At 40.4% G+C, this 21888-nt stretch overlaps 1 protein-coding gene across 7 annotated transcripts in view; it reads left to right on the top strand.

The window, feature by feature from the left end:
- The window catches only part of DOCK2 (dedicator of cytokinesis 2), a 412101-nt gene that overhangs the window by 6106 nt on the left and 384107 nt on the right, over window positions 1–21888 (top strand). For all 7 annotated transcript variants that reach the window (XR_006605414.1, XM_004737633.3, XM_004737634.3 and 4 more), the window contains exon 2: window positions 15698–15781. Coding sequence is in view for 6 of the 7 variants with exons in the window: in XM_004737633.3 (XP_004737690.1) it covers window positions 15698–15781 (84 nt within the window). In the remaining variant the exon portion in view is untranslated. The remainder of the gene's footprint in view (window positions 1–15697; window positions 15782–21888) is intronic.

Raw genomic sequence — 21888 nt, 5'->3', positions numbered from 1 at the left:
CAATGGGGGAAGAATTCCAAAGGAAACACTTGGAGGGATCTTAGTACATGTATCTTTGCTATGGAGGTCAACTATATCTTTTGACGGGTCTCCAGAAATTAGTCTGGTGAAACAAACAAACACTACTGGAAACCTGATTCCATCCTACTAATTCTTAACTGTCTGGCCTCCCACTTTCTAATGCTTCAGTAATTTGGCATTGTTTAGAAGTGGCTGCTGGGCTGGCTCTTTGAGTCCACATAAGGAGATTTGTCCTAATCCCTAGGCTTACAAGATTCTTACCGTTAGTGGCCACCTTAATGTTTGTATTTGAATGAGCCCTAACAGACTGTGTTTACTAAGTTCTGCTTTTTCCCAAGATCAGCATCCTTCTATTGCTGCTGTATGTTGAGACAGACAATGTAGTCACCAGAATATTCCAATTTCTGGACCTTTGGACTGATGTTTGTTTGTTGTTAAAGTTTACAAACCTTTAACTTAGTAGTCCGTTACACGTGGGTGCCACAGTCTGTGTTCTGCAGCAAGTGTTCTATGAATGGGAAACGATAATGCTTATCACCATCTGACTCCAAAGGAGTCTGGGTAGGGACATTATAAATGTTCCCTTTAATAGGCACTTTCTCCTTTCTTCCTACTTCATTTAATTCATGTGAGTTCAGGCTGAGTTTGTAACCTTCTTAGGTCTTATTTGGTTTTTAGTTCTCCTTGGAGAAAGTCGTCCCTTACCCCTGTGACCTCACTAGGTCACTGTCAGCCTCTGCATTGGTTTAAAGTTACAGTCGCAGTAGCTGGGGCTAGAAGAGGATAGGACTGATAATGGTCCCTCTCTAGACATTACTTCAGGACAGTTAGAGGTCCTCTGACAACATGCAAGCCCTTGGGTGCAAGCCTACACTAGGATAATAGAAGGAGACCTAGGTGGACACTGTGACTTGCATAAATGGCCCAGGATCTAACACAAATTCTGAACAGAGCAGACGCTGAGCAGGCATTTGTCAGACTGGATTGAGCAGTGACAGTTCCAGGCCTGAGACACCATGATCAGCATGTTGGGTTGCAGCAAAAGGACATATATTGTGCCAGGTGAACCCAGAGGGTTTGCCTGGGGAAGTAGGATTGTGCTGCTTGCCTTACTGGTGGTGGCAGTTCGGGGTTGTATCAGAAAAGAATGTTCTGGATAGAATAAACAGCCAATGCAAAGGTCCTGAAAAGGAAGCCTCTCTAATGTGTGGGAGTCCTTGTGACTGCTGGAGAGAGTAAGCAAAAGGGTAGACGTGTAGGAAATGAATTGTCTGAGGGGAGGTTGTAGTGCATAGTGTCTGGTACACAAAATGACCAGAGCTTTGACTCTAAATGGGAGGGGGTGGGGCATTTTAGGGTTTTGAGCAGAATGGCAGAATCTTCTATCTTTTTAAAAAGATTGTTCTCTTTTATGATGGATAGAGGGTAATTAAATGTGGAAGCAAGGAGGCCAGTTAGACAACTACTATAATGGCCCTGGCAGGAGATGGTGGTGGCCCACACCAGGGAGACAGCAGTGGAGGAGGAGAGATGAGCTTCAATTCTGAATGTGTGTGTTGTTGGTGGAACAAATGGGATTTTCTTCATGGATTAGCATTGGGTATGAGAGAAAGAGAGGAATCAGGAGCGACTCCAAGGTTTTTGGTGTGAGCAGCTGGAAATACAGAATTGCATACGGGACTTCATTAAATACTTGATTTGAGTTCTCATCTGCATTGTCATAAATAATACATTGCCTCACTTTTTTCCAGCATGGTACATTTGCAGAGCACTTGTGGTACCATGTTTAAGCACACTGAGAGGTGTGCACTTTTATCATCCTTTCACATATGAGGAAATTGGGGAGCTAAGACCTTCAAGGTCTCACTGAAATACAACAATTTTCAGATAGTTTTCTTTTCTTATTTATTTATATTTTTTATTTTTTTATTAACATGTAATGTATTATTTGCTTCAGGGGTATGGGTCTGTGAGTCATCAGTCTTACACAATTCACAGCATTCAACATAGCACATACCTTCCCCAATGTCCATCACCCAGCCACCCCATCCCTCCCACCCCCTCCCTTCCAGCAACCCTCAGTTTGTTTTGTGAGATTAAGAGTCTTTTATGGTTTTTCAGACAGTTTTCTTACAATTCAATCCTGGAGGTACGTCTTCTGTTTTATCAGAGACTGGTTTTGTACCTTGTCTTTTAGTTATGTAACCACATGTCATCTCTCCCATTGGACAGCACATTGTCTGAGGGCAGGGCTGTGTTTTGGGGTCAAGTCCACCAGCCTTAAGGCACTAGCAGAAGAACATTAGAGAAATTAAGCATTATTGTAAACTGGGACAACTTGGGAATCCAGTGGAAGCTATAAACTATCTTCTTGCAAATTAACACGTGCAGTTTTGCATTTCAATTTCATCAAGGCCTATTCATGGATGTGAGTTAAGTAAGGGCCTGATAAATGTACTCAGTAATTATTTAGTAAACCAATACAATAGACACAACTAAGGCATTCTGCCCAAGATGTAAAATGTTGGTTTTGGGAGCTGTAAAGAACAAGAAAACTGTTTTTTTTTTTTTTTAAAGATTTTATTTATTTATTTGAGAGAGTGAGATAATGAAAGATAGCACAAATCAGGGGGAGGGGTAGAGAGAGAGGAAGAAGCAGGTTCCCCCGTGAATGGAAAGCTTTACATGGGGCTCCATCCCATGTCCCTATGACCATGACCTGAACTGAAGGCAGATGCTTAACAGAGCAAGTCACCCAGGCATCCCAAGAAAACCATTTTTTTAAAAAAAGAGTTAGTTATTTATTTGAGAGAGAGAGAGTGTATGTGCATAAGTAGGGGAGGGACAGGGGGAGACGGCAAGAATCTTAGCAGACTCTTTACTGAGTGCGGAGTCCAATGTGGGGCTCAACCTCACGACCCCGAAATTACGACCTGAGCTGAAATCAAGAGGTGGACTCAACCAACTGAGCCATCAGGCTCTCCAAGAAAACTATTTAAAAAAATATTTTTGATTTATTTATTTGACAGAGATCACAAGTAGGCAGAGAGGGAGGCAGAGAGAGAGAGAAAGGGAAGCAGGCTCCCTGCTGAGAAGAGAGCCCGATGCGGGGCTCAATCCCAGGACCCTGAAATCATGACCTGAGCCGAAGGCAGAGACTTAATCCACTGAGCCACCCAGGTGTCCCAAGAAAACTATTTTTAATATCTGTTCATACCAATTAAATTCAGTAAGCCTGTGCTAAGTGATAGTCCTGAGCTGGTCCTTACATACACATAGTCTTTCCACTCAGGAAGCTTACAAGCAAGTACTAATCTCTCTTTCTTCTTTTTGCATGAAGCCTCAAACAACACCATTATTAGTACTAATGTCCCCATTTCATAGGTTGGGCATGGGTACACCTTTTGTTTCATGTTACCACAGTTCTGCCATCACCCTTGTCATATTTCATTGCAGACTCATGTTTGAATTATTTGGGTCTTCCATATAATGTAAACTCCATTATGGCAAGACAATGTCTCTTGTTCTTCTCCAGCATGCAGCAGGTGCTCAATTAGTAATTGTTGATTGGATGGATGGATGTGTGGGTGGGTGGATGGATGGAAGGGAGGGTGGATGGTTGAGTGGGCTGGATAAGTGGGTAGATGAATGAATTGGTGGAGGATGGGGATAGGAAGGTGATGGGGTTGGAGGTTTTCCACTTTCTGGTGGCCTCATAAGATTCAGATAGACTGAGTTGCCCTATCTTGATTTCATGTCTTCAACCATAACCTTTTCCTGTGAGGAGGCTGGGTCCTATGAGAACACAGAAATAACTGGGATGTTTTTGAATCTTTCCTCAAACATCTGGACCCCTGTAACTGGCCACAGTCCCAACTCCACAGTTTTTACACTGGGACTCTATTCACATGGTCCAATTGTCCCTTACTGGGACTGTGTCTACATCAAGCTAATTTCCCCTTCCTCCTCCCTGCCCTGACCACTTTTTTCTCCACCCACTTTTTCAGGGGCTCTCACTCCATTTCATCCCCTTGTACCCTGACTCTTTCCAGTTTCACTTCCTTTATGGATCCCCTCTTGATCACTCTCCTCAGAGAGTCCACAGCTGCTATGGCCCACAGCTGAGCCCTTTATTTTTATTTTTATTTTTTCAAATTATAATTGCTGATACCCCAATTATAATTGCTGATCTTTTTAAAAAGGTTTTATTTATTTATTTGACTGAGAGAGATCACAAGTAGACAGAGAGACAGGCAGAGAGAGAGGAAGGGAAGCAGGCCCCCTGCTGAGCAGAGAGCCTGATGCGGGGCTCCATCCCAGGACCCTGAGATCATGACGTGAGCCGAAGGCAGAGGCTTAACCCACTGAGCCACCCAGGCGCCCCTGAGCCCTTTATTTTTAAGATGTTTCTTGTTTCTTGTGGGTTCAGCTAGATTTCACAAAAGCTCCAGGACAGCAGGAGGTACCCCTTCTCACCTCACTTTTCTAACATGCAGGATCCAGCAGAGTGCCAGATACTCCCTGTAATAGAGGTGAGGGGCTAAAGAAATCAGCCCTTGATTTCATCATAAAGCCACTCTTCCAACTCTGGCATGTGAATGCATGAACATAAGGGAACACGTGTGTGAGCTCATATGTGTGCGCTTATAGAAGCACTGAAAAGGAAAGAGTGAATGCCACCATGATATTTTAGAGCAGTAGTTATCAACTTTGACACTGTTGACATTTGGGGCCCGATACTTTGTGATGGGGCTGTTCTGTGCATTGTAGGATGTTTAGCTGCATCACTGACCTCTACTGGCAAGATGCCAGGAGCTCCTTCACTTTCCACCCCCACCCGCCCCCCACACGCCCTCCAGATTGTGACAACTGAAAATGTCTCCAGACATTGGTAAATATTTATTGGGGGCAAAACTGTCCTTAGTTGAGAATCACTGTTTTAGGGAACTCATGGCAATTCCAACTTTCTCTTATTGGCTGACATGTCACTTTTATTCACTAAAAACTCAGTATAGTTGTATGTAGTTTGGCTCCTTCCTAGCTAAGTCACCCTGGACTATTCACTGAATCTTACACTACCTCAATTTCCTCATCTGTAAAACAGAGGTGACAGTAATTGTACCCAAGAATTATGGTGAGGATGACGTAGGTGGATAAAGCCCTTGGAATAGTGTCTGGTGCATAGAAAGGGCTCAGTAGAGGTTGTAATTCCTCTGTCTTCTCCTGGTCTGTGGAGGAGCATCTCTTCCTTAGTTACCTCTGTTGTGATTCTCCCACCTTATTCACTACTGACTTGCAGTGGATGTGAGCTCCGGCCTTACTGCTGGAAGCTTCTGCTGGGTCATCACTGTTGTTCTCCCTGATGCAACATCAGGATGTCGCCTTGATGCTAAGCCTGTCAACACCTTGCCCACAGAGTTCAGGTAAACTATGCATTTTCAGTGAGTGCCTTTCACTCAAATTGAAAGCTAGTTTAGTTCCCCGCCTAGAGGAGAGACCCTCCAAAGCCCAGTTCAGGGACTAGAGAAGTGAGCTTCAGGCAATTGCATTCTTTTTCTCCATTATTTTTGTTTCTCAGATGCATCAACTTGTCCAAACTCTATTAACACTTGCTATTTGCTGAAGCTTTTGTTTTCAAACATGTCAGCAAAGAGCAGGGCCCCAGATGAGGTATGAATCCATCCTAAAGATCACAGGGCACCTGATGGCTACCATCAAAATGGACAGCCCATCTGTGTCAACATCTCCTGAAGTAATCTCAAGAAATTCAAGAAAGCATTTAGCCAGAAGAAGGGGCATATTTTATCCTTCATCTTCACATTCCTCCAGTACAAGTATTTATTAAAGCTCAGTAAATATTGATTGAACTTCCACTGTGGGCCTGGTGCTGTTCTCAGCCCTGGAAATTCAGTGGTCAACAAGGCAAACTGTCTTCACCCTCACTGACACTAGAAAAGAAACTACAAACACTAGAAAAGAAAATGAACAGGTATCGTATATGTGTACATACCATATATATTATGTGTGTGTGTGTATATATATACATACGTGTGTATATATATATATACACACATATATATGCATATATATGTATACTGAGTATATACTCAATACACACATACCTACATATATACATACATACATACACACAAACACACAGTAAATTATAACACCAGAAATGAGCTGGTAAGGGAAGCAGGGACTTTGGACTCTGATCTGGGCTTGAATCCACTTTTTACCACTTTCTAGCCATGTGGTCTTGGGCAAGTTTCTTAATCTCTCTTTGAGTTTCTCATATGTTACATGAGGGTATTATCTTGGAGGAGTACTGTGAAGATGAAAGGAGGTGATACTCATAGAATGCTAGGGATTTTATCTGTCTTATCTGTCACTGCCACTCCAGTATCCAGAATAGTAACTAGCACACAGTAGATGTGCAAACGAATGTCTCTTGAAATCATATATGCCTGGTACATAATATATACCCAAAAAGTGTTTACCATTTTCGGGGGAGTAGCAAGCAGTGTGTACAGTACTTAGAAGGTAGACTTCTGGATCGACCTATCGATTGACCTATGTAACTAAGTTATGAGGTGGATAAGATTACCCTCCTCCTGTCTCAGTTTCTTCATAAGTTCAAGTGAAACATTGTACTTCTCTTCTAACATAGCACAAGCTACAGAGACCCCACAGTAATTGCTTCTGTGAATTGTGTGCTATAACAGTGTGTTTACTTTTTTCTTATTTCTCTCAATTTGGGTTCCTGATGAGCAGTATATGGCAATATGTTTACATAGAATTAGTGGCTAATCAGTGGATTCTATTTCTAGGTTTGTTGGAAGTTTCCCCTGTCTCAAAGTAGCTGCTTCCACTGGCTTGCCAACCCAGATTTCCAACATGAGTGTCCTCATTGGGTTTAATGAGCTCAGATGGCCCTAGCACTTTAAACATCCCTTTGGTTTTCAGCTATAAATATTTTGGTCTGAGTGGACTTATAGGTAACCAATTGCTGCCTTCGTTCCTGAGTATAGTATTTTAATAGAGGGAGAGGTCAAATCCTTCACGAGGATGTGTCGATATTCTCCAGTTTCTGGAGACCTGATATGAAAAGGGAAGCTAGAATGGTTGTTTTTTGGAATCCTGCCATCAGTCACCTGTCTGTCTTCCTTGGGCAAGCATGAGCAGGGTGGAGCAGGATATGATTTCAGTGATTTTTTTTTCTTATTTTTTATCCTATATCTTCTTATGTTTTTCTGCCCCTTTCATCCCTCATTTAGAAGTTGACAGTGGTTAAGCCTACAGGGAGTAGGGAAGAAGGTGATCTGTTTTACACTGGTCAGAAATAACTCAAATGAGGATCATAAATAAGTAATTGAACTTTAGCAAACAGTGGCATGCTGGCTCAAAGTTTCCTACTAGTCATTTAGAAAACGTAACAGAATTGGGTACTGGTATGCAAAGCCACTTCCTTTGTCAGTAATGTCTGCTTTTCCCCAAATGGAGCCTTAAGAACAGAGGCCCTTATGCAAAGGCAGAAATACATTTATGAATTAAACAGTGACATCAGTTACTTTCATTTTCAGAATGTGTGAATCTTTGGAATTAATATAGACCTTCATGTTGAATACCAGGTTTCAAGATCTGCCTAAGACACCTTCTTAAGTTGACTGATTGGAACTTTCTTCCCCGAAAGAGCTGGGTGGAACAAGGAAGAGATTTCTAAGGAAAGATGGGGAGGAGACAAGGAACAAGTCACAGTCTTTCCCCACCTTAACAAATAAGCGGATGGACAGACCTAGTTTGCTAGTGCTTCGGAGGCCAACTCATATTATCAATGGTTTTCTTCTGTTAGAAACCTCAGCTGCCTCCTTGGCCCTGCCCAGCCTTGTGACAGGCATGTTCTTAGCCAGACTGCTGGGGCTGGAGGGAGGAGGGAGTGGAGAGTCTAAGTCAGGGCACAAGCAAGCTGGAATGTGTCCAAATGTCAGCAGCCTGTGTGGGGGTTGGGTTTGAAATTGGGCCAAGTGCAGAGGGAATGAAGAAACGTTCTCTGTTGGTTCAGGAAAAGAGATTCTTGATTCCCCTGAGGGCCTTCTCAAGGTTTGCTTTTGAACAAAGGATGAATTTTATTCAGTGTCAACCAACAGTGTCATTTGTTGCCAACTGCAGGGAGGTAGGTTTAAAGGTGACCTAAAGAAGCACTCTGAAGGAGTCCTTCTGAGCAACTTGCCTTAGGAGTTTTTATAATGCTGATAAAGAGAAAAATAACTACCATTTATTGAAGACTTACTATGGCCAGATATCAGTCAAGCCCTTTGTGTCTTAACCTCAGCTGAGCTTCCGAAGGACCCTACAAATTAGGGACTATCATCTCCTCCATTCTACAGTTAAGGAAAATGAGGCTCAGGGAGATGAAGTTACTGCTCAGGAAGGTTTCCACTGACCCTTACTGTGATTTTGTCTGGAGTACAAGAAAACATCCCTCCCCTACCCAGAGAAGGTGCAGGTCTTGCAAGTAGGTCACAGGTTGGGTACTAGCCTCCAATGCTTTCTTGCCTGCATGGCCTGGTACAAGGCAGAGCCTGTATATCACATGCTATGGCCCTGGGTTTGAGGCCAGAGCCAACAAAGAGTAGAACTGGGCTCAGGAGCCACATCTCTCTTGGCCCTCAAGATTTATCAACTTTCAGGATGGAGACTTTGCATTACTATGAATACCTATAAAGACTAGCTATTCTCTTGGTGAAAGGGCTGATTTGTATAGATGTTTGGACTAAATAGCCCTAAGCTTCCTCCTTTTCTCTTAGAGAATGTGGCAAGATGGAAAAATGAAGCAGGCTCTGGTGAACACCTGAGTACCTGCCATCTAGGTTTTGGGGAGGGTGAGAGGGGCAATGGTATAGAGAATGTGTAAGGCATAGGGCTGGGTTTGAGTCCTGGCTCTGTGACTTACCACCAAAAGGGTATGGGGAGATTTTGGGTGAGCCACTCAAACCCTCTGAACTTTATTTTGCTCATCTGTAAAATCAGGGTAGTAGCTACCTCATGTAGTAGTTGTAAAGAACATGAAAGGGCAACTGAGAATATGCTTCTCTGGGACACAATGAAGCAACATTATAAGTACCTCTTGTTTGTATTTGAGAACAGTTTTGATCTCATTTCTTCTTGAAGGCCCCCCTTCACTGATATGCTATGATCACTACTTTCATTTTCATCCATAAGTTTTGGTAGGTTGTTTTCATTTTAATTTGTCTCAAAATATTTTCTGTTTTCCCTTGTGAGTTCTTCTTTGATCCCTTGTTGCTTAAGAGTATGTTGTTTACAGGGTGCCTGGGTGGATTAGTCAGATAAGCATCTGACTCTTGATCTCAGCTCCAGGTCTTGATCTCAGGGTCATGAGTTTGGGCACTGCATTGAGCTATGCTGGATGTGGAGCCTACTTAAGAAAACAAACAAACAAACAAACTGTATGTTTACTTTATATGACATTGTGAATTTTCCAGTTTTACTTCTGTTACTCGTTTCTAGCTTTGTTCCTTTGTGGTTGGAAAATTTACTTTGTATGGTTTCAGTGTTTTCATGTATTGAGATATGTTTTGTGGCCTAACGTATGGGGTGTTCTAGGGAATGTTTTATATGCACTTGAATGTGCATTCTGCTGCTATAGGATGAAGTATTTTGTATATGTCTGTTAGGTCTGGTTATTTTTAGTGTGGTTCAGGACCTCTATTTTCTTTTCTTTTTTTTTTTTAATCTTTAAAAGATTATTTATTTATTTATTTATTTGACAGAGAGATAGAGAGTACAAGTAGACAGACTGGCAGGTAGAAGGAGAGCAGGGAGCCCGATGTGGGGCTCGATCCCAGGACCCTGGGATCATGACTTGAGCGAAAGGCAGCCACTCAACCAACTGAGACACCCCGGTGCCCCTGGGACCTCTATTGTCTTACTGATTTTATTCCTTCTTGTTCTATCCATTATTGATAGTGGGATATTGAAGTCTCTGATTATTATTGTAGAAGTGCCTAGTTCTCCTTAAATTGTGTCAATGTTTGCTTCATACATTTTGGTGTTGTGTTATTGGGAACATATGTTCATAATTGCTATATGTTCTTGGTGTGCTGACCTTTTTGCCAATATATAATGTACTTTTTTGTCTCTTGTACAACTTTTGACTTAAAGTCTGTTTTGTCTAATATTAATACACTATAGTGTTCTTTTTGTTACCATGCGCATGGAACATTTTTTCTTTCACTTTGAACTTGTGTCTTTGGATCTAAAGTGAGTTTATTGTAGATAACATATTTTTGGATCATTTATTAATTTTATTAAATTAATTTATTAAATAAATTTTATTAAATCATTTATTAATTTTATTGATGTTTTATAATTCTTTCTGTCAATCTCTGCCTTTTGTCAGGATGGTTTAATTCATTTACATTTAATGTAAATACTCATAAAGAAGGATTTACTGCTAACATTTTGCTATTTGTTTTCTGTATATCTTAATGTTTTTCTGTTCTTCAATTCTTCATTATGTCCTTTTTTATGTTTAATTGATTTTTTTCCTAGTTTGCTGATTTGATTCCTTTTATTTTCTCTCAAGAAAAAAAAAATTTTTTTGGTTATTTTCTTAGGGATTAATCTGGGGTTCACAATTAACATCTTACAATAATAACAATATATTTTGAGTTAATACTAACTTAGCTTCACTAGTATACAAAATCTCTGCTTCTGTACAAATCTATTTCTCCTCTTTTATTGTTATTGTCACACATTACATTTTTATACATGATATACCCATTATTTTGATTTATAATTATTGTTTTATGCATGTGTCTTTCCAATTGTCTGTTAGCAATGGACCTCTGTTTCTGTTTATCTCTTAACTTCTTCTTCATTTTAGAAAGATATTTTGTGAGAAATAGAATGCTAGGTTGAGGTTTTTTGTTTTTATTTTTTCCCTTTAGCACTTTTAGCATGGCCTTCTAGCCTCCGTGATTTCCTTTGTGTGTGTGTGCTATGTTATTCACCATAGAGTAGATCATTAGTTTTTCTTTTTTTTAAAGTCTATTCTTGGAGCATTTTTTTTAATTTAATTTTTTTTTCAGTGATCCAAAATTCATTGTTTATGCACCACACCCAGTGCTCCATGTAATACATGTCCTGCTTAATAGCCAGTGGTGGGTATTAAGGAGGGCATGTATTACATCATTCATTTTTGATGTAGTGTTCCATGATTCATTGTTTGTGTATAACACCCAGTGCTCCATGCAATACATGCCCTCCTTAATACCCATCACTGCCTAACTCATCGCCCCACCCTGCTCCCCTCTAAAATTCTCAATTTGTTGCCTCTGTAGTTTCTGAAGAGAAATCATTTATTAATTTTATTGAGGAGTCTTTGCACATGATGAGTTGCTTCTCTCTTGCTGTTTTTAAGATTCTCTCTTTGTCTTTGGTTTTTGACAGTTTGGTAATTATGTCTCAGTGTGGATATCTTTGTGTTTATTTTGTTTGGATCTCACTGAGCTTTTTGGGCTTGTAAATTCATATCTTCCATCAAATGGTATTTTCTGAACATTATTTTTTCAAATACTCTTTCTGTACCTTTACCTCTCTTTCCTCTAATTATGGAACTCCCCTTATGTGAAGCTGGTATACTTGATAACCCCACAGGTCACTTAGGTCCTGTTCATTTTTCTTTATTCTTTTTTCTTTTTGTTTTGTAGGCTGGTTGATCTCAACTGACCTACTTTCAAGGTTATTGATTCTTTATTCTGTCTGTTCAAGTCTGTTATTGAGTCTCTCTAATGCATTTTTTCACATTTGTTATTGTACTTTTTAACTTCAGAATTTCTGTTTTATTAGTTTGTCATTTCTATCTATTTAATGATAATCTCTGTATTATGAAACATCAATATTTTGGTTTTGTTTAGTTCTCTGCCTATAGTTTCCTTTAGCTAGTTCAGCATATTTAAGACAATTGATTTAAAGTCTTTGCCTCATAAATCTAATGTCTATCCTTCTGTGTGGGATCTCTATTATTTTCTTTTTGTTCTCTTATACGGACCATCCTTTCTTGTTTTTTTCTTTATTTTTTTAATAAGCCTCATAATTTTTGTGTTGAAAACTAGTTATCTTGAATATTATAATGTTCTAACTCAGATGTCAGATTTTCCTTCTTGCCAGAGCTGGCTGTAGCTGCTTAAAATAGGCTGTAGTAGTTTGTCTGTTTAGTGACTTTTCTAAAGCATTTTTGTGAAGACTGGTCACTTAAACCTCCAAATGCTTGGAGTTTAAAGAAAAAAAAAATCTGGTGTTTGTATCTGGGCTCTATGTGTGGGTAGGGTCATAACTTTAACATATAGCCAGATAACTTGCAACTCTGCCTTAGCTGGCATTACTTACCAGCATGAAGCTTGAAGGCCAATCAGAGTTGACAGTTTAGGACCTTCTTCCATCGATTCTTTCTTTTCTTCATTTTCTTTTTTTTTTTTAAACTAATTAAAAACTAAAATATTTAATTGAAGGAAGTCTATTCTTAATTTTATCTTTGCATATATTCTAGCATTAAAATACAAACATATTTTATTCTCAATAAAGTACAAATTATATAAATATTTAAACCTACATGTAGGATTTCTTTTTTTTTTTTAATTTTTTTCAGTGTTCCAGAATTCATTGTTTATGCACCATACCCAGTGCTCCATGCAATTCATGCCCTCCATAATATCCACCACCAGGCTCACCCAACCTTCTTACCCTCCGCCCCTCCAAAACCGTCAGATTGTTTTTCAGAGTCCGCAGTCTCTCATGGTTCATCTCCCCCTCCAATTTCCCCCAACTCCCTTCTCCTCTCCATCTCCCCATATCCTCCATGTTATTCCTTATGCTCCACAAATAAGCAAAGCCATATGATAATTGACTTATTTCACTCAGCATAATCTCTTCCAGTCACATCCATGTTGATACAAAAGTTGGGTACTCATCCTTTCTGATGGAGGCATAATATGCCATAGTATATATGGCATATTCATCCATTGAAGAGCATCTTGGTTCTTTCCACAGTTGGTGACCCATCCATTCTTAGCATGTGTCCAGATCTGTGCATAGCATTCTAGATCCCTTGGTATATGGGGGTGTTATACATGCAAGACTTATCCATATTGTAACAACTGTCAGTACTTTGTTCCTTTTTTTGACTAAAGAATACTCCATTGTATGGTTAGACCATCTTTTGTTTATATGTATGGCAGCAGATGGAAGGTTGAAAGGTATTAGTTAAACAGAGGAGTTTATGATCTCATTGCACTGACTATTGCTCTCGCTGCTATGTGGAGATTGGATGGAAGGAGGCAGAGTACATGTGGAAAGGCCCAGGAAAATGCTGTTGCTCTCTGTCTCTAATCCCAGTGGTCTCCAAAACAAATAGAGACTTTCTGCTGATGAATTATGTGACCAAACATGGCGGAAGGAGGGTTGAACTAAATGAGAGGAATCCTGAGGTCTTCCTGGTAGTCTCACCATCGACTCAATTCATTTCTTCTTCCCTTGGTCCTCCAAAGCATAAATAATAAATAATAAATAATAAGAAAGGGCAAGCTCATAGCTGTAGTCCTTTAGGGAGCCCTACAGACAGATCAAAACAAACAGTTACAGTTTCCTGGAACAAGGTAGTCTCTGCTCCCTCTGGTTCTAGCAACCCTCACAAAGGACTTGGAATACCATTTTCAAAACTGACACTGAGATGGGGAATAGAGAATGGGACAAGAATACGTGAAAATCCCAGCTTTACCAGGTTTCAATTGTCTTTTTCTTGAGTAAACATTTGCTTGATTCCTATAAACTGTTGGCTATCTTCCAGAGTTCTGATAAAGTTGATTCTGGGAGCTTTTGTCAGATTTTTCTTTGCTTCTTTAGAAAGACAGGCACTTGGAGTTCCTTACTCTGCCACTTCTGCTGAAGTCACCCAAAGAAAAATTTTTGAATGCATTTTGTTTTGTTGACATATGAAGCAACTGAGGACCAATGGGAGAGGGAGTGAATTGAGTTCATATACCTACCACATGGATGAATTTTGAAAACATTGTGCTAAGTGAAAGACCATATATGATATGATTCTATTTGTATGAAATGCCCAGAATAAGTATACCTGGAGAGGTAGAATGTAGATTAGTGGCCACTTGGGGTTGGGGGAGATTTCTGAGGTGATGAGATTGCTTTGAAATTAACCATGGTGATGTTTTCACAACTCTGTGAATAAATCATTGAATTATACACTTTAAATGGGCACATTATATCTCAATAAAGCTATGCCCAAATAAATAAATAACATCCATCCAGATTCCCATTCTCTTGGAATAAATCCCAAATCCACCACAAGACTGTATATGACCTGGTCCTTCAGCCTCATCTTTTGTCATCCTCTTCTCTGTTATCATGCTCCATCCACAACAGTTTCTATTGATGGTCTCTGCATATCTCAAGTGTCTTCCTTTCTGTGGGCCTTTGTACCTACTGTTCCCTCTTATTGAAATGCCCCTCCCTTGTTGTCTCCATAGCTGACCTGCTCAAATATTTCATGTATCAGCTCAGGGAGGCCTTTACTAAGTACCCCAACAAAAGTTGGTGTGTCTTATAACACTCTACTAGGCACTGTTGTTCCCTCTTTCACATGTCTCATATTTTATAAACTTATATTTATTTCTGTGTTCACCAAAAGAACAAGATCAGTGCTTAGCATGTGCCTGACACATCACACCCACTTACTGAATGTCTGCTACATGAATGTGTGATGACGACATTCTAGGATCATATTGTCCTCCTCATTAAGAGTCTTTCCTCAAGTAAAACTCCTGAAAGTCTTTCCTTAAATAAAACCACGTGCATTGTGCCCTATTCTGTTCTTGAAAACCTCCCAAACTGATGGTTCCATTTAACCTTTGGAAAGCAGGCCACATCCCTAATCTGGATGAAGAATGTGACCTGGTCCCCACCCAGCAAGACACTGAACAGGGCCTGTGCACTGCAATGATATGGCATGATCTTGTGTTCTCAGGGGTTAGCAGAGCTTCTGACAGAACAGGGGAACTCTGAATGTTTATAGCCAACTACTGTTCCCCGGGGACTGATAATAGAAATGGGAAGACAAGGCACACCCTTGAATGTTAGGGTGTTCTCACAAGGAGGGAGTAACTGTGGAGCAGCAAGTAGCTCATCATAGTGGTTGAGAATATGGAAGTTAAATACTGATTTTCCTGTCACTTCCTGACCTGAAGACTTTGACCAAATTGTTTAACTTTTTAGCACCTCTGTTTTCCATCTGTAAAATGGGTTCACAGTTTATACCTCATAAGGTTGCTGTTAGAATGGGAGGAGAAGATGTGTAGAGCACATGCCTGGTGCGCTGGGAGAGGTCAAACTATGGCCGATGATATCAATAGCCTCCTTGTAATGCAGACTGGAGTGCAGGACCTGTGCTGGGAGGAGTCAGATTCGGTTAGTGAGTGGGGGCCTTTAGCAGCCAAGCTAGGCCTGCATTGAATCCTATGGTAGGCAGTGGGTTTCATTATTGGTCTTATTAACCTATGTAGGCTGCATGGGTATGAGGTAAATTCAGTGATTTTCAGTATCCAGAGGTCTCACCATGCTGCCCCTCTCTTCTCTTTCACAGCAATATACAACTTCCAGGGCAGTGGAGCTCCCCAGCTCTCCCTGCAGATTGGTGACGTGGTGCGAATACAGGAGACCTGTGGAGGTGAGTCACTGGTTCAAGTGACCTATGGATGCCAGACCCCCTGGCTGATGGTGTTGGGACATCTGCAGTGCATACTTAGTACCTCTAGCCCTCTCTTGGAACCTGGGACTTTGTGTGGTCTGTTAATGCATTTTGATAATAGCAATTAGAATTTACTGAAAATAATGTTTTGTTATTTTAGGAATTTATGCTTAGTAGCAAAGGTCTGACTTGAGAGGTTTCATGTTTGTTGTGCTATCCATTTACCACAGCCATGGGACTATTTGGCCTGTGACATCCACCTTTTTTCTTAGTATAAATACTAATAATATTCTAAAGGGAAATCTGCACTATTGGGATTAGGATTTTGAAGAGTTCAGTAAATTATATCTTTGATTCCAAAAGGTTTGCTATGTACAGCTGAGTGGTGTGGCACTGCACCTTGTCCTGGGAGCAGTGCTCATTCCCTATATCAAGCTGGGATCCCGGTCTTGGGCAAAGCGGGCATCTCTTTCTTCCCACAGAAATGCCATCTTCTTTTGAAGCCAAATGTGTATTGGACTGTGTTCAATGGTGATGGTGGTGATAGGGGAGCTTTTAAAAATTTGCACAAAAGCTAATGGCCTTGGATCCCTAAGTCAGGGAATTATAAATCAGTATATCACCTATGTCACTGATAAAATTGATATTGGGAGCATGGCTTGGGTGTACGAGCCAAGTGAACTTGCCAGTGTTTTGGCCACAATCAGGCAGACTCTTCCAGTTCTCACTGACAGAGCAGGGCATCCACCATTCTCCCCCTCCCTGGGCCTACCTCTACCCTGCCGTGTGGAGAGCATATATCCTTCCTGTAGCTGGGCAGGGCAAGAAGCAAGAAAGAAGTGAAAGAAGTGAGTGGCCTGAGCCCCAGTTCCACCCCTCCCTCTCAGCTAATCTCTCAGATTAGAGAGTTCTTATGCTGAGACAGGAGAGAGGGGTGGACAGGAAGCAGGCCTGCTGCTATGAAGGAGGCCCCCTCCAGGGGAAATAGCCAGCCAGAGGAAAGGAGGTTGCCTACAGAACTCGCTGTGTTTGGATTCTTACTACATACTGGGGCACTATGCTAACTTCCTTATAGCATGTTAGTCTGGTCACTCCTCAAGGCAACCCACAGGACAGGTCTTATCCCCAGTGTCAGACCAACCATGTGTAACTTCCAAGGCAATTCTGGAGATTGGCACACACATACATGCATACACACACACAAACATGTTCTCACATGCATACATACACACACGCATACACAAGCAGATGTGCACACACATGCAAACATAAACACACAGAAACATGTGCACATATATACACACATACAAACACACATCTACAAGCAGACACACACACACACACACACACATGCATGCAAACCAAAAAACAAACAAGCATTAGAGCCTTTGTGAGGGGGAATGTATTTGATATCTGATATCTCAAAACAGCTTTCAAGGAGTCATCATGGTAGAAAGGAGAACATTGTTCACTTCCCTTTCATTTATCTTATCCTTTAGTATTATTGTTATTCTGGGTTGTATCTGAGGTAAAACAATGCACTTTTTAATGTCCAGGCCTCTAAAAATTCCAGTCTGGCCCTATGCAAATCTTTTAGACACAGAGTGAATGTGGCTGGGGCAGGAAGGAAGGAATATGATTCCAAACACCCAGCCCCCTTGCCTCAGTGCAGCCCATCTTTCATAAATCCTGTTCTACCCAGTGGCAAATAAGCAAACTGTAAGTATCTAACAAGGGCAAAGAGTGAAAATATCAGCATGACCGATCTCCTTGGTGTCTCCTGTGCTACCGAATGCTAATCCTTAGAAACATGAGGCTTCATGTCTGCAAGGGAGGAATCAAGATTCAGGGAAGGGAAATGACTCCCTGAGGATCACACAGGGAGCATAGCTCTGTATCCCTCCTTATGTATGCCAGCCCGCGCCCTTTCTTCCACCCTGTGCCTACCAAGATTGTGCCTACTGTCGGTGATGATTTGTTATGCTCCACATTTTGAGATTCAGACAAGTATATTCCTCTTCTTTTCATGAGATTTTCCTGGAGAAAGAGTTTCTGGGCAGTTAACTGACCACACAGGTTGCCTAATCAGAGCCTTCTGTTATTTTCACCTGGCATGCTGTCTGACCTTCAGAAAGGTCTGACCTTCAGAAAGGTCTGACCTTATTGACTTGAGCCACTTTCATTTGTCTTCGGGATTAATGTCCTTGTTACTAACTTCTTTGGCTCTGGTTTTCCATTTTTGATTCTATTTTATTAGTTTTATTTTAATGTATCCTTGTAATAAGTGGCCACAATGCCTTTCTAGAAAGAGCTGGGCATACTAATTTAGTGAGTGAGTGCCAATTCATGAATACTTTGAAAATACATATTCAATGTTCAGAAGTCTGTTAACATGAGTCTATTTATCTGAAGCATTTGTATGCAAAACAGCAGGAGTTACCATGCCCACCCCCATATGTATATGGAGTTTTAACTGTAATTTATGGCCCTAAGTTTTCCCTGAGGGCCTTGGATGGCTACAGGCTCTGAAACCATGCCTGGTATTGTCTGTTTTGCAGAAGGGGAGTTCTGCCTATGATCCTGATTGAAAACCTGCTACCACCAAATATAAAAAAGTGAAAACCACAGTGTTGGTCAAAAATGAGTCAGGATGATGTAATGTAAAGAACTTGGGTGTGCCCATGAAACCCTTTTGCAGAAACCTACTTGAAAAATGAAATCCAGCCACCTGAGATGTGAATCAAAATTTAAAAATACAGGAATTAAAAAGCTGTGATAAAAGAAAATAGTGGTGAGCATCGAGTCTAAATGAATCAATTTATAAAGATTGATACTAAAAGTCACATAAACAATGGATTTTGGAACACTGAAAAGAAATAAAGTAAAATAAAATTTTAAAAGTCACAATGTTTATGAGTACCAAAAAAATGTTATTGTTAGGAAAGTGAATAATATTAAAAAAACATGTAAAATCAAGAAGTGAAGAATAGGAAGGAATAGATTAACTTTATGATACTATTATAACAGAGTTTGTCAATATCAATTAGAAATAAGATACTATAATTAAAATCATAATCATTTCAATTTTTTAATGCTTTTCATAGTTATTTTTATTTTAAAGGAGTTTTTAGGAAATCTTTATAAAGAAGAAACATGTATTTATCTTATTTTGAAGTTTTTATTTAAATTATAGTTAACATACACACAGTATTAGTTTCAGGTATACAATATAGTGATTCAACATTTCCATAAAACACCCTGTGCTCATCACAAAAAGTACATTCCTTAATCCCCATCACCTATTTCACCCATCCCTTCATCCACCTCCTCTCTGGTAACCATCAGTTTTTCTCCATAGTTCACAGTCTGTTTCTTGGTTTGTATCTGTCTCTCTCTTGTTTCCTTTTGCTCATTGGTTTTGTTTCTTAAATTCCACACACGAGTGAAATCATATGGTATTTGTCCTTCTCTCACTGACTTATTTCACTTAACATCATGCTCTCTAGTTCCATTCATGTCTTTGCAAATGGTATGATTTCATTCTTTCTATGGCTGATCTTCTTTGTCCATTCAATTGTTGCTGGACACTTATGCTGTTTCCACAATTTGGCTATTGTAGATACTGCTGCTGTAAACATCAGGGTGTATGTATCCCATTGAATTAGTATTTTTGTATTCTTGGGTATTGTAATTGCTGAATCGTAGGGTAGGTCTATTTTTAACTTTCTGAGGAACCTCCATTCCCTTCTCGAGTGTGGCTATACCAGTCTGTGTTCCCCCTAGCGGTGCGTGACAGTTCCCCTAAGAAGAATTATTTAATGACCAGAGCCGAAGGCAGATGCTTAACTGAGGCACCACCGATAGTTTTTAAATCCTCCCCCAAACTAACAAACCAAAAAAGGAGTGGAAAGACTGTGAACTTTTGAATCAGAAAGTTATTCTCTGGTCCTTATACCCACTAGCTGGGTAGGTGGGCTTCAGTTTTCTCACCTGTGAAATGTGTTAAGGTTGCCTGTTCTTGGGCTTGTTATGAGGATAGTGTGAGAAAATAGAGAAGCTATCTAGCACCACGCCTAACTCTTCAGTGCTCTGTATTGGCTAATTCCATCCCTCCCCCCATTATTTAAAGCTACATGGAGATTGGCAGGTATATATCTTTACAGTATGGCCCCGAGAACCTGAAAGCTGGCTCTTTGATTGCCTGGAATGGGTGAGGCTAGCCCTTCCTTGCCTATACTAAATTTACTCAGCTGGATGAATGAGGAAGACAAACACCTGGCCTGGAACCTTAGATGTGAATGAATTTCCTGTCACTGGAGCTCATTTTGGTTAACTTTTTATTATAAAGATAATATTTTGTTGTGTTGAAAACTCAAATTGTTCAGTAGGATACCTGTTGTTACTAAGCCTTAGATATCCTAATGCTTATTTTTTTGGTCTGTAGTATATCTCTCAGGTCACCTCTTTTACCCCAGAGTCTACATAAACATTCTATATTCTGATTTTAGATATGGGAAAATACATATGTTTATTGGGCAGTCGGAATTCCTAATGGGAGGATAAACAAAAAAAAAATCATGTGATTTTTCTTTAGTCACTTCCTTCAGTCCCACTTGGTTGACATCATTCCTGATATTTAATTACATTTCCAAAAGAAGACTTTATTCCTATATCCAGTTTAATGCCTCCATTCCTTCTCCAGTTTAAACAAGGTTGGGGGTGGGAAGGAGTTCAGGGTACTTTCTTTCCAATTCTCTGTCTTTCCTGATCAAATAAGCCTGAAGATCTGTCAGTGCCCTACATGAATATTTGTGTAGCTGGGGAATGAGAGGCCAGGTGTCCCTAGGAGTAAATCTCTTGGACTGCACCCCCATACTTGGATTTGGCTTGGGGGTGGGGAAGCTACACCAAGTGCTCCTAAGGCAGCAATTACCACCTCCTGTCTCTTTGTCTCTTTGTTTGTCTCTCTCTGTCTCTCCCTGACACTCTTTCTCTTCTAATTGCATAGACTGTGGTAGAGGAATGGTCTTTTGGGGCAGCCCTGCTTGTTTAGACTCTTCTTTATAAGCCCGTCAGAGGGAATGTCTGCTCCACTTTCAATTATTTCCTTCCTTTCTAGAATGACAGCGAAATTTCCATTCCACCTACTGATATATACACTTGTCTGGGTCATGGGGGTCTATTATTAACAGGAAGTGAGTGGGTTCCCAAGGTTCCCAAGGAGCTTTTGAATTGTGTTTACTAGTAAAATGAAACAAAGGGAAGGTGCGAGGGAAGATGCTGACATTAGAAGTTTTTGCTTTTTAGGGTAAGGCATAGCTTTTGTTGCTTCCTAGAAATGGGTCCACACTGTGCATACCATTCTGAGACTTGCTTTCCTCACTTAAAAATATCTGGAGATCTTTCCAAGTTTTAAATGCATTACCTTGTTCTTGGTTCAGCTGCAAAGAACTGTGCAAGGAGAGTTTTGCGTCTACTGCTTGATGAGTAAGGTATACCCAGAGCCATGCAGTAGCTTCTGGGGCAACAACTCTACTGAGAGTGATCTAAGTTCTTTGCTTTCAGGGTAAAAGGGTATCATTACGAGCACTTGACAGGGTGTCTTATTAAAATGCCACTTTGCAGGGAGACGGCCCTTGTTTGGGTCTGCTTTAGAGATAGGTCATGTGAAAGTGAAGTTTTCTTCTCCTCTGAATGAGGATGAGGCCAAATCATCAATAAGCTCCATTTTGTTAAATTTGAAGTATGTATCATTCACTTTGTTGTTATGGAAATATGTTGAAATGACTGAAAAAAAATCACTGAAAAAAGCAGTGGTATTCAAAATCTGTGGGTTCTGAAAAATAAAATAGTAAATATGCCCAACTGGGGTGCCTAGGTGGCTCAGTGGGCTAAGCCTCTGCCTTTGGCTCGGGTCATGATCTCAAAGTCCTGGGGTCAAGCCCCACATCAGGATCTCTGCTCAGCGGGGAGCCTGCTTCTCCCTCTCTCTCTGCCTGCTGCTCTGACTACTTGTGATCTCTCTGTCAAATAAATAGATAAAATCTCAAAAAAAAAAAAAAAGAAAATATGCCCAACTTTCTCTG

Source organism: Mustela putorius, unplaced genomic scaffold (assembly GCF_011764305.1).
Source record: "Mustela putorius furo isolate JIRA1106 unplaced genomic scaffold, ASM1176430v1.1 tig00000145_pilon_pilon_pilon, whole genome shotgun sequence".
In the NCBI taxonomy this organism is placed as follows: Eukaryota; Metazoa; Chordata; class Mammalia; order Carnivora; family Mustelidae; genus Mustela; species Mustela putorius.
Note: the sequence above shows the minus strand (reverse complement) of the source record. Positions and strands in the feature narration are given on the sequence as shown.